General features: G+C 42.4%; 1 protein-coding gene across 2 annotated transcripts in view; it reads right to left on the minus strand.

Annotated features, from left to right (window-relative positions):
• Positions 1–363: 363 nt before the first annotated feature.
• EMP2 (epithelial membrane protein 2) overlaps positions 364–12,072 on the minus strand; it is a 57,142-nt gene continuing 45,433 nt past the window's right edge. For both annotated transcript variants that reach the window (XM_088466765.1, XM_088466766.1), the window contains exons 2-5: positions 8,917–9,028; positions 4,719–4,818; positions 4,449–4,595; positions 364–1,409 (exon numbers count right to left, since the gene is read on the minus strand). In XM_088466765.1, coding sequence (XP_088322891.1) covers positions 1,240–1,409; positions 4,449–4,595; positions 4,719–4,818; positions 8,917–8,994 — 495 coding nt within the window. In that variant the 5' untranslated portion in view covers positions 8,995–9,028 and the 3' untranslated portion in view covers positions 364–1,239. The remainder of the gene's footprint in view (positions 1,410–4,448; positions 4,596–4,718; positions 4,819–8,916; positions 9,029–12,072) is intronic.

Genomic DNA, 12,072 nt, shown 5'->3' on the forward strand with positions numbered 1-12,072 from the left:
TGGAGCAGAAAGCAGGATGGATGGAGCAATGGACAGGGTTGGGGGGTGAGAAGGAGCAGAGTAGTGGGCAGACGTATGTTGGATCCCTTAAGTAGTGTATACTTATACCACAGTGGACCAATTTTTATCCACCAACTCCTCAATCACTGTAGCTCTCCATGGTTAGAAATCCCCATATCATCCCATCTAAAAAAAAAGTAAGTAAAATATATATAATTTTCTTTATTTTGTGAAAAATATGAAAATGATATTATATTGTATTATTATAATACAAATATGAAAAAGAATTTATATTTTAGAATATGGCCTGATTGCCCGATTCAGTGTACTGTTACCCTATTTAAATGACCACATGACAAATAATTTCATTTTAAAGCAATGGTTTTATAACAATAAACTGACCACATTCCATACCTAGATTCTAAAACTACATGCAAAACAAAGATCTAGAAACAAATTTTCTTTTTATATATGTACAGCTTCAAGATTGTAGGGGTAAAATTCTGGCTATAAAAGTAACTAATCTTCCAATAATAATTATAATGAAACCATAAAACAAGGTATGTCTAATAGGTTACACCAAAGGACAATTGTTTTTGTTTTGGTTTTTTTTATCCCGCATGATGGGGATTTGTGATGTAGTTCAGCAACAGCTGGTCCTGCTATTTACCTATCCCTTGATCATACTAACGACAGTCACTCTTAAATCAATATTCTTTAGTCACAATGGCAAAAAAATTAATCAAGTCTAGGATAAAAAAAAGTGTGTTTCACCCACTTAGACATTGTGATGTTATTAAAAATTATATTATTTCTAAATATCAGCCAACTATCTCTGATGTGTGAATTCATTACTGGCTCTCCTTTCATACAGACTGCAAGCTCAATGTGTTATTTGCAAACCCACCAACCCTACCCACGCAATGAAAACTTTTACCTAACGTTTGTTATATCTACGGCTAAACAAAAATATATAAAATTAAAACAAAGTTCAAGTTGTAAAAACATTATACATGTATTGCGAGATCATCCTTCTTTCCCATTAACCCAAATAGGGGCAATGCTGCAGGATATTTGTACAATGTTTCATAGTCTTAGCGTTAAACATGCTAAGAAAACAGTACATGTTTTAGGAAATATTACCTCTTACTACAAAACCACATTAAAATGATTATATACAAAATGGTTATCTGGATTTGGTTTCTGTAGTTATAGAATTTACCTAGCTGATACTATGGCTTATTTACGTTTTCTAAGTATTAAGTACATGATACTGTTAATTAAGGTGAAAGCAAAGGCGATCCAGGCTAGGATAAAGGAATAACCAAACGTGCCGTTGTTAATGTTTTGCGGATGGAACTGATCATGCATGGAGGTGTAGATTGATGCGGCCACCATAACGCAGAGACCTGTGCAGATTAGAATTAGGAGAAAAAAAAATCAAAATACAGTTAAAATGTTTTCTTTTTTTTATTTGATTGATGTGACCCCTCCCCTCCCATTACCCTTCCCCAACTCCCCATTTTTCATAGCCTGGTTCCTTGTTAGAAACAAAGGCAAAAAGGATGCTCTTTTACTACATAGTATGCATGTTCAATTCATATAAAACATCACTCATACTAGTTTATCTGCTATATGGATACAGGGCCTGATTCAGAGCCGCTCGCTTTGAATCAGGGCGGAGATTTTTATTTTTTTTCTTCAGGCCGCTCGCTAAGCTGTGGGTGACCACCCACAGCTTTTGCGAGCGGCCTGGAGATGGTCGCGATTATTGTGACCATCGGGCTTGCGAGGAGACCTTGTGGTAGGGTCTCAGTTCTCGCAAGCCCGAGTGGACTTCCTGCTCTAATAGAGTCACTATGTTGTGCTTTCTGAAAGAACTGAAAAATCTATGTATTCTTTTCTACAAAAGAGGATTAAGCAAATGGATGGGGCAGGTTACAGATCGCTGTCTACAACCAGAAATTAGAAGATATTGGAAATAAGTGATTCCATCCTAGTTTGTGCATGTCACTGGTGTGCCACATATAGGTGATGATTCCGAGTTGGGAGCAAAACAAAAAAAATCAAGTAACTTTGCATCTTAAGCTGGGTACACACTAGACCACAGGTTCTCAAACTCAGTCCTCAGGACCCCAAACAGTGCATGTTTTGCAGGACTCCTCACAGAATCACAAGTGAAATAATTAGCTCCACCTGTGGATCTTTTAAAACTTGTCAGTGAGTAATGACTACACCTGTGCACCTGCTGGGTGACCTGGAAAAAGTGAACTGTGTGGGGTCCTGAGGACCGAGTTTGAGAACCACTGCATTAGACGATGTGTGTACCCAGCGATGGCAGATGCGACTGCATGATAGATCGGGTAGTTCATACACACTGCACGATCTGATGTACGACTGCCCGATATCCCTCCTCTGCCGCATCCAGAACCGAGGTGTCATTCGCCACATCTTCAGTTTGTCCTGCACTGCAGGTCAGTCTGAAGATGCAACGAACGACGCGTGGGAGCACGCAATAGTGTGTACACACTTAACGATGTGGACGATTTGTCTTCCAATTTGTCCTAAAACGTTAAATCATCCAATATATCGTCTATTTTGTACCTAGCTTTAGTAAAACCATGCTGCACTGCAGATGTAGGAGATGCACCATGTGCAGAGAGATTTAGATGTGGAAGGGTGGTGGCCATACTCAAATCAAAATTGCAGTGTAAATATAGAACAGTCCAGCATTTGTGGGATCCATGCAAAAGCAGCCAGTACTTAGTGTACCCTGCATTGCATTCAAAAATAATCAAAAAATTTTTTTTTGCTTTCTACTCAGAATCAGCCCTATCATATGAAGTTTACCAGTGTTATACAAGGCATACTTGACTACTCTCCTGGGACCGCCAGGCGCCTCTCGATAATCGGGTGCCACTCCTAGCACCCCACGAGAGTAGGCAAGTCCCCCCCGGAATGGTGCCCGCCTCCCCGCGATCACCACGAAAGCGGGCGGTTTGGGGGTGTGATGTCGCAATTCGTGCTAAATCACGTCATCATAGCCCCGCCCCCTGCTTTATAATGCCGGTAACATCGGCATTATAAAGCAAGGGTGGGGCCACGATGATGCGATCGCATCGGCACGCCCCCGCTCTGCCTGCCTAAACCACCCCCACCCGCCCTGTTGCACCGACCTGGCGGCTCCCTCCTGGAGGGGGCTGGCCAAATGTCGGTAAGTATGATACAAGGTCACATTCAATTAACTTTTATTTATACTGACAAGTATGTACCATAATTATAGTTAATTTAAATATTAAAGAATCAATCCATTTCTGTCTAACAAGTGAAATTAGGGTACTGAGAACTGTTTCATAGGGTCTGTTTTACAGTAAGGAGCAAATTTGCACCTAGAAAAACAAATCTGTGCTTGCACTATAAAATGCACAAAAAGATTTATAATTGTGGGACAAGGCAAGGCCTAGGGCCCTAGTCTAAGGGTAGCCAGCATATGGCACTCCAGCTGCTGTGAAACATAACATCCCAGCATGCCCTTTCCATCGCTTTTTAGGTTGGGCAGGGCATGCTGGGACATGTAGTTCAACCGTAGCTGGAGTGCCATACATTGTCTACCCCTAAAATGCAGAACATGCAGTGTTGTTTTGCATTTGCCCTGTTGTTTTGCATTTGCCCTGCATGTGCATTTGCCCTGTACTGTATCCGTGTCGGAAATAAGATTTGCTCAGCTCCTAACGCTATATCCTTCCCAAGAAAGTCTGGTCAACCTGTGGCTGGTATTTTATTCTTGTTAATAAATTCAGATAATAAAGTGTACTATGCTGAGTAATTTATACTGCTATATTTCAGTAAACACCTATTTCATAGCAGTAAGAACTTATTTAAGTAATCGCAGTGAAGACATTTTTAATAGGCTTCAGGTCCAAATTTCCAAGAGATACACATTACATGTCTATAGCCTATCAGTTCAGGTACACAGGAAAATATAGAATAGGTATAGGGACAAGTTTATAATGAATGCAGGTTCCAGGGGGGCTCCGCACCGCACACCCAGAGAATACTCACCTTGTGTAGCAAGCGGGTGCCCCCTCCACCACGGTGACATCTTTGGGAAGATGGCACAGCGCAATGATAGCAAAGATCCTGGCACCATGGCCTTTGCTCTCGTGTGCATGCACTATCTTCCCGATTATCACTGGGAAGATGATGCCACAGAGGAGGAGTGTCCCACATGCCAGCACAAGGTAAGATATGGAGGGGTTGGGGTGCCCGTTACTCAGAGGAGGGGGCCCACTGCACACATGTCCCCTCGGGCCTTAATTCACCCATGGGATAAACCGATAAGCAGGGTGAGGAATTATTGTTGGTCTTTTATGTAAGGAGAAGTTTGTTAAAAGTTCATATAAATGAAAAAAAAAATCACAAACCTACAAAATCATTACAGTACTCACATGACAACATCTGGATGATAGCAGTCAACACAAATCTCTCTCCTTGTTTAAGCCGAAACAGTTGAAGAACAAAGCTTAAGAGTCCAATACAGCAGAGAATGGTCGACAGGATCATAGTAGCCTGAATAGCTTGGATAGCCTGAAATGCTAACAACAGAATACAGAAAATGTGAGAATCCTGTAAAGAGCTGTTTATATATCATTTGTGCCAAACTATGCACATCCCATGCTAGTCACAATAAATAGTGTGTGGTGTGTGCTAGAACTCACCGTTGTTGTCACTTTTGATTCCTTCGCATTGTAATATTGTATTATTGGTAATACAGGTCTTCCATATGTCCACATAAAAGTCATTTCCAACCCACCAAGCCTATGAAACAAATATAGGTTACATGTTAAAGTCAGATCTGTTTTTTAAACAAAGTAACTTTAAAAGGTTCAAAGCAGAATATTTTAGTTCTTTAATTCAATTAGTCGTGAGTGGGGCGATCCGCTGTCGGGTCACAACGTTTTGTATTGAGCTGTATTGAGCCGTCTGTCACGGCTCTCAGCCAATCAGCGTTAAGCCCAATGAAAATGAACACTAAAGAAGAAGATGGCGTCCGCCTCCTGACACCGCCGTCATCACCCGCTGCCGACACCACTGGCACCCCCACTGGCAGCATCCCCCACTGCCGACACCACCGCTGCAGGCACCCCTGCACTGCTGCCCCACGTACTGAGGACACCGTCAGCAACCCTCACACTGCCGACGCTCCCACCAGTACACCACCAGTACACCTGCACTGCCGACACTATCAGCACACATGCACTGAGGACACCGCTGGCACCCCCGCTCTGCCGACACTGCTGGTACCCTTCACTGAGAACACTGCCAGCACCCCCGCACTGCTGACATCACCGATAGCCTTCACTGAGGACATTGCCAGCACCACAGCACTGCCATTCTATGTACTGAGGACACCGTCGGCAACCCCGCTCTGCCGACACTGCTGTCACAGTAAGTGCACTATTGGTGTATCCAACCCACACTGTATAACACACTGTATCCGTGTTGGAAATTAGAAGCTGAACTGTGACATGTTAGTGCCGCCCACTGTGTCACTTAGCTTAGTCAGCCAGCTAGCTGGATGCAACCTTTTGGCCTCAACTAGATGAATCAGATAATATTGTGAGGTGGTCAAAATTGATCAGAAATTACTGGAAATAAATGTTATTGAGGTTAATTATACTGTAGGAACAAAAACAGTCCCATTTTATGTGATTTTAGCTGTTTTTATGATTTTTTATGAAAAAATCCAGATCCAAAACCAAAACACGAAAACAAAACACGGAGGTGAGGTTTTGACAAAACCAATCCAGAGCCAAAACCAGGGGGGATCCAGATTCAAAACCAAAACACGAGGGTCGGCGCACATTTCTAGTCCTTACATCAAACAAAGGAATTTCCTTTATTATTTCTTATGTGTTTGCCTTCTCCAGCGTTAAGATGAGGATATTTCAGCCAACAGGGGTTCAGATTTTTTCCTCCCAAATGTGTTCCTCAATCGTTCAGAGAGAGACCAAAGAACATAGGGCCTGATTCAGAGCCGGACGCAATTAGCGCTCGCTCGTCCTGAAAATAGGGGTGGCTATTCAAATCAAGCGTTCTCGCTTTGCGGTCTGTTCACGCCTCCAGGTCTGAACGAGCGAACAAAACTTGCGGTCATTTTTTTGGAAACTACGCCCCCTGGCCGCTCGCATCCTACGTCATGTCCGCTATTTATTAGATTAATCGAGTACATCGACAAGGGTATGAACTGCTCGCTATTCTTGGGGTTGGTTTTTGCTACCACAATTTTGCGAGCAGTTCTGGCTATAAAATAACCCAGTGACGTGGTCAATGACGCTGCTGTTTTAATTATGTACACCCATAAAACGCCCGTTTTGACCTTTAAGCACGCCTGCGTTCGGATCTCCACTCCCCGTTTTCAAGCACCTTCCCCCGTTACCACCCACATACGCCTACTCCTGTCACTCAAATTATCAGGCATTCGCTATTTTGCGAGCACATGAATTTCGACCGCACTGACTGGTTCATGCATGCGTATAACGATCCGTATGCATGCGCAGTTGGTCAAACATCGCTCAGAGCGAACGAGCGGCCGCTTACGAGCGGCTCTTAATCAGGCCCATAGTGCAGTATTGCCAGAAAAAGGACAAAATGTATTAACACATTGCACTCACACAGAAATAAAGATAAAAAGCATATCAACACAGAGGGTAAATACAGGGGCCTTGAGTTGCTCACCCGTCAGATGGATTTCCCAAATCGATTAGAGGCTGGAGCATGCTTCTGAGGAAGGACATATTGTCTGAAAAGCTTTAAGCCTGGTGATTATCATTGTGTGGGGGAACCGCTGCCTGTTGTCCAGTACCCAAAAGGAGGAGGAAAGATTTTGAAAACATCTGTAAACCTCCAGCCTCTATTCGATTTGGGAAATCCATCTGACGTAGGAGCAACCCAAGGCCCCTGTATTTACCCTTTGTGGTGATATGTCTAGATTGCGCAGTCAGAAATATTGTTATTTTGTACTGAGAGGCCAGAGCCATTTTCACTGCGTACAGTTTCGCAGTCAGAGACACATCGTGAAAACGGTCGCAACGTGCCTGCGTTTGAGTGATTAGCTCCCCGTTTCTGCCAACAAATGGTCCCTGCCTGTCTATCACTTTGTGAATAAATTCTTACTGCAAGCCACATCGGTAATCAAAATTGGCGCATGCGTAGATTACTGACTATTGCTGAAACTGAGTAACCATCGTCAGTTGCGTCACAAGGGGGGTGCGGAGGTGCAGGCCGCACCCGGGTGTCATCTGTCGAGGGGTGACACCAAGGTGCAGACTGATACTCCCCCACAGTGACAGGAGCCGGGTGCTGCACTGTAGTATGAAGTGCAGCACCCGGCTCCTGACACTGTGAGGGAGCTGGCACTGCTACACAAAGCAGTCAGCATCCCCTCCCAGTAATATAAAAAAAACGGGACGAGGGGGATCGGGCTGAGAGGCCACGCTCCTGTCCTGCAAGGCCACACCCCCTTTTGCGCTGCGCACACAACGTCCCTCCACGCACAGGGTGACACTGCAGGGAGGGATGCCACTGACCATCGTTATTGCGTAGATCTCTGAATCAGGCCTACGTCATTAACAAGACAAAAGCATGTATTGTCAGCTAAATATAACGTGAGTCGCCAAAACATCCAATAAACACAGAAAGCATACATAACAACTAAAACCAAAGTGCTCTTATTTAGAATTCACTCAAACAATGGCTGAGGGAAAGAAATTATTTTACAATCTTACTGTGGTACAAGTAAATGGGGGGGAGGGGATAGTCACAGATCACTGACATGGCTCTCTCTCTGTTCACAAGTCATGTACAGGTGTACATGTGTCTTTGGGCTCTATGTTGGGCTACGTAATGGGATACTGCAGGAAAATCTGAGATTTCCTCTATGGTCTCTCAATATTCGTCAACTGTCGCTGCGAAGGGAACATGGGGACAATAGCGCAACAGAGGTGCAGCAGTGGGTAATAAGCGGCCCTCAAGCTGTTGTAGAACTACAAATCCCAGCATGCATTGCAACAGTTTTAGCATGGCCAAATAAAACTGTGGTAGGGCATGCTGGGATGTGTAGTTTTACAACATCTGGGGGGGTCGCTTATTACCCACCTCTAAGTTAAGTATTACTTTTGAATAACAAGTAAAATTGTAACATTTTGCCACAAAGGCATATCTTTATAGAGCCCTCAGAGAGTGGTATCTGCTACATCTTTGTACAAAATCATCCTATCAAATTAGGAAATAATGATGATTATTTTGGGGACAACAGTCCAGCAGCTCTTGTAATACTTTCATAAAAAAAATAGGTGAAATTCTATAATACGCAGATTCTTAGTAATTCATCTCTATATATTTACATTAGGCCAATACAAAGGGGAAACTGGAAAAAATATGTTAGTGCTCCTTTGCGCTGTAACTGGGAGACAGAAAGCCGACTAACTGACACCTATTATTTATCATTGGCAATCATGACATATTGGACAAGTGTTCTATGGAAAACAGATTTCATAGGTATTTTAACCAAATTGCAAATACTTTATTTTTGAATCTGTCTGTCTAGTAAGTAACTAACTTGTCAGAATCTAATAACCTATTGAGATGGGAGAATCAATAAACTCACTACACCTGCTTGTATCATGTTTTTTTTAAGAAATAAAAAATTATTTATATAGTAAAGATAGTATATGAATATAACATTAATCCACATACAAGTTTAACAATATCCTTTTTCCAAGTCGTGGATTTGTTGTGCTAAATATAGTAATATATAAACCTTAGCTACAATGTATAAATTATTCTGCCAGTCTGAGAATGAGGAGGATACATGTAGCAGGACTGTGCAGTGGGTGCAGCAGTTTAATGACTCACATTGTCAATTGTAGAGATGAATAGCAATACTATGGAGGTTATATGGAAAACGACAATAAACGCCAGGACGACCAACATCTTCACTCTGTTCTTCTTCTAGACCAAGATGAAACTGAAAAGCAAAATAAATAGAAAGCATAAGTTATGTACATGGAATGTAATATGGAAATTACTAACTAAATATTCAATATTTATTGGTCTAACTGCAAAAATTGCTGTGTAAGGCAAAAAATAATAACCTGCATTGATAATCAGGTTCCCTGAGCTTACAGTATCTGATAGCTTCTCTTTATTTCCTATGTACCATAGATTGTGGCAGCACATTTATCTTTCTGTTACCATAAGCTCAGTATAGCGGCAACAGTAACAAATATTTAATGCTTTAATATGTGAATGAAACATTCTTTAACATTAAGCAATAGTTTTAAGATTTTATATATATATATATATATATATATATATTATATATATATATATATTAGACACACACACACACACATATATATATATATATATATATATATATATATATATATACACTGTGTGTTCTTTAAGCAATATATTTATAATCATCATGTATTTATTTATAGGAGGCAATGAGGCATACGCAGTGCTGTACAAAGTGTATACATAGGTAAAGTACAGACATATCAGGACACAAATATACGGGTTGGGTATGATGTCTCGGCTGTCGGAATGCTGCTGTTCAGAATACCGACAGCGTCATCCCAACAGCCAGAATACCGACACCCATTGGAATGCAATCTGGTGCCTAAACAAGGCTTTTGACACTGGTCCACATCGCAGACTGTTAAATAAAATGGAAAGCAGGGGATTGGATACAAAGATAGTTGAATGGATAAGATCATGGCTGCAGCATAGAAAACAGAGAGTTGTAGTAAACAGAGTGCAGTCTCAAGAGGGAAATGTTACCAGTGGAGTACCTCAGGGATCTGTACTTGGACCAGTGCTTTTTAATATCTTTATTTGTGACATTGCAAATGGTATTGAAGAGAAACTATGCCTTTTTGCAGATGACACAAAGGTATGCAACAGGGTAGACACCAGGAGGGGTAAAACAAATGATTGATGATCTAGGTAGACTAGAGGAATGGTCAAGAAAGTGGCAACTACAGTTTAATGACAAAAAATGCAAGATCATGCACTTGGGTCTCAAAAATCCAAAGGCTAAATATAGTATTAATGGCACTATACTGGAAACTACTGAAGAGGAAAGGGATCTAGAAGTCACTATTTCAGGTGACTTAAAGCCAAGCAAACATTGTAACAAAGCAATGAGGAAGGCAAGTCACATGCTTGGTTGCATAGGGAAAGGAATCAGTAGCAGAAAGAAAGAAGTGATAATACCACTGTATAGGTCATTGGTAAGTCCTCATCTCAAAAACTGTGTTCAGTTCTGGAGGCCATATCTCCAGAAGGATATTAATACATTAGAGACTGTACAAAGAAGGGCAACTAAAATGGTGCAAGGTCTACACCACAAAACGTACCAGGAAAGACTGAAAGATCTTAATATGTATAGTTTGGAGCAGAGAAGGGAAAGGGGGGACATGATAGAAACATTCAAATATATAAAGGATTTTAACAAGGTAAAGGAAGGAGACATTCTTCAAAGAAAGAGAATTATTAGAACAAGAGGACATGTTCTGAAACTGGAGGGTTCAGGGGAAATTTGAGGAAAAATTACATCACAGAAAGGGTAGTGGACAAGTGGAATAGCCACCCATCAGAGGTGGTAGAGGCTAAGACAGTAGAGCAATTTAAACATGCATGGGATAGACATAAGGATATCCTTCAGAAGAAGTAAGGATCAATAAGGGTTGAGGTAACAATAGGTTTAAAAATTGGGCAGACTAGATGGGCCAAGTGGTTCTTATCTGCCGTCAAATTCTACATGTTTCTAAACCTAAGCCCCCTTCCTAGTGCCTGAACCTAACCTCCCCCTCCCCTAAACCTAAGACCTCCTCCCCGATGCCTAAACCTAACCCTCCCCCCTAGTGCCTAAACCTAACCTCCCCCTCTTCGCACCCTAATCCTAACCCTCCCTCCTGGTGCCTAACCCTATCCCTCCCCATAATGCCTAAACCTAACTCTACCATTCCCGTTCACCCCGATACTTACCATTTGGGATGACGACGGTCTGGATACTGGTGCCGAGATCCTGACCTGTCGGGATTTTGGCGCCTGTATTTAGACCGTTGGCATCCCGCACGCCGGGATGCCGACTACATCCCCAAATATACACATGGCAGTCAATATCTACACATTTAAGCAAATAGAGTCACTATAACTACAAAATCAGCGCTGGCTTGGTCTGTACCCCAGTTGATGGGCAAGCAGACAAGTTCAGATAGAGTCGTAACTAGACTTTTTGGTGGCCTGGACAAGAAAGAGCATTGGTGTCCCCCAATTTTTCAGACAGGAACATAAGACGCATAACTGAAAAAGGGGTTTGGTCTAATTTTCCCCATATGATGATGAAGGGGTAGCGATCCCATTGTACCACTGTTATGCAGGTGTCACTGCCAAATACAGTGTGAATCCAATGGCTGCAGTGATGATACACAGTATAACGCACTAGATGTAGGGGAGCACTGGTGAAGTTACACCTGCAGCAGGATATGTCCATCACAATAGCCATGCACAAGCCTGGGGCTGGCAGTGTAGATCACCGACTGAAGGTATAGAAAGAGTGCTATCTGTAGTGCATATGCAGCAAATATCAGCGTCCGGTAGATCGGTGTATGCACTCTGCAACGGCTACTGAACTCACCGGCAAGGGAACTAGAGGTGTGCTGCTAACATCTGGGTCGAAAATTGGTGGTTGTGTTCAGGGTTGCCATCAAAAATTGTGGGGCACATAGCTCCATGTTAAAGATGTCTGACTGCAATGTGACAGGTTTGAGTCCCAGGTATGACAGTAATTTTAAATGTGTGTGTTAAATAAAAGGGGATGTGACTGAAGGCGCTTTGGGAGGTCACCAAATGGAGGGGGAGTGAGCCAGGGAGAAGATAGGGTCTGCCAGAATATTCTGGGGATAAAATAAGAGGAAGCTACAAGTGAGAATGATTATAAACAGAAAATTGATAGGCCCAAACAACGCCCCCTGCCCTGCGGTACCCTGAGCAGTGGCA

The sequence above is a fragment of the Taudactylus pleione genome, unplaced genomic scaffold (assembly GCF_031769625.1).
Source record: "Taudactylus pleione unplaced genomic scaffold, aTauple2 ptg000066l, whole genome shotgun sequence".
NCBI lineage: Eukaryota > Metazoa > Chordata > Amphibia > Anura > Myobatrachidae > Taudactylus > Taudactylus pleione.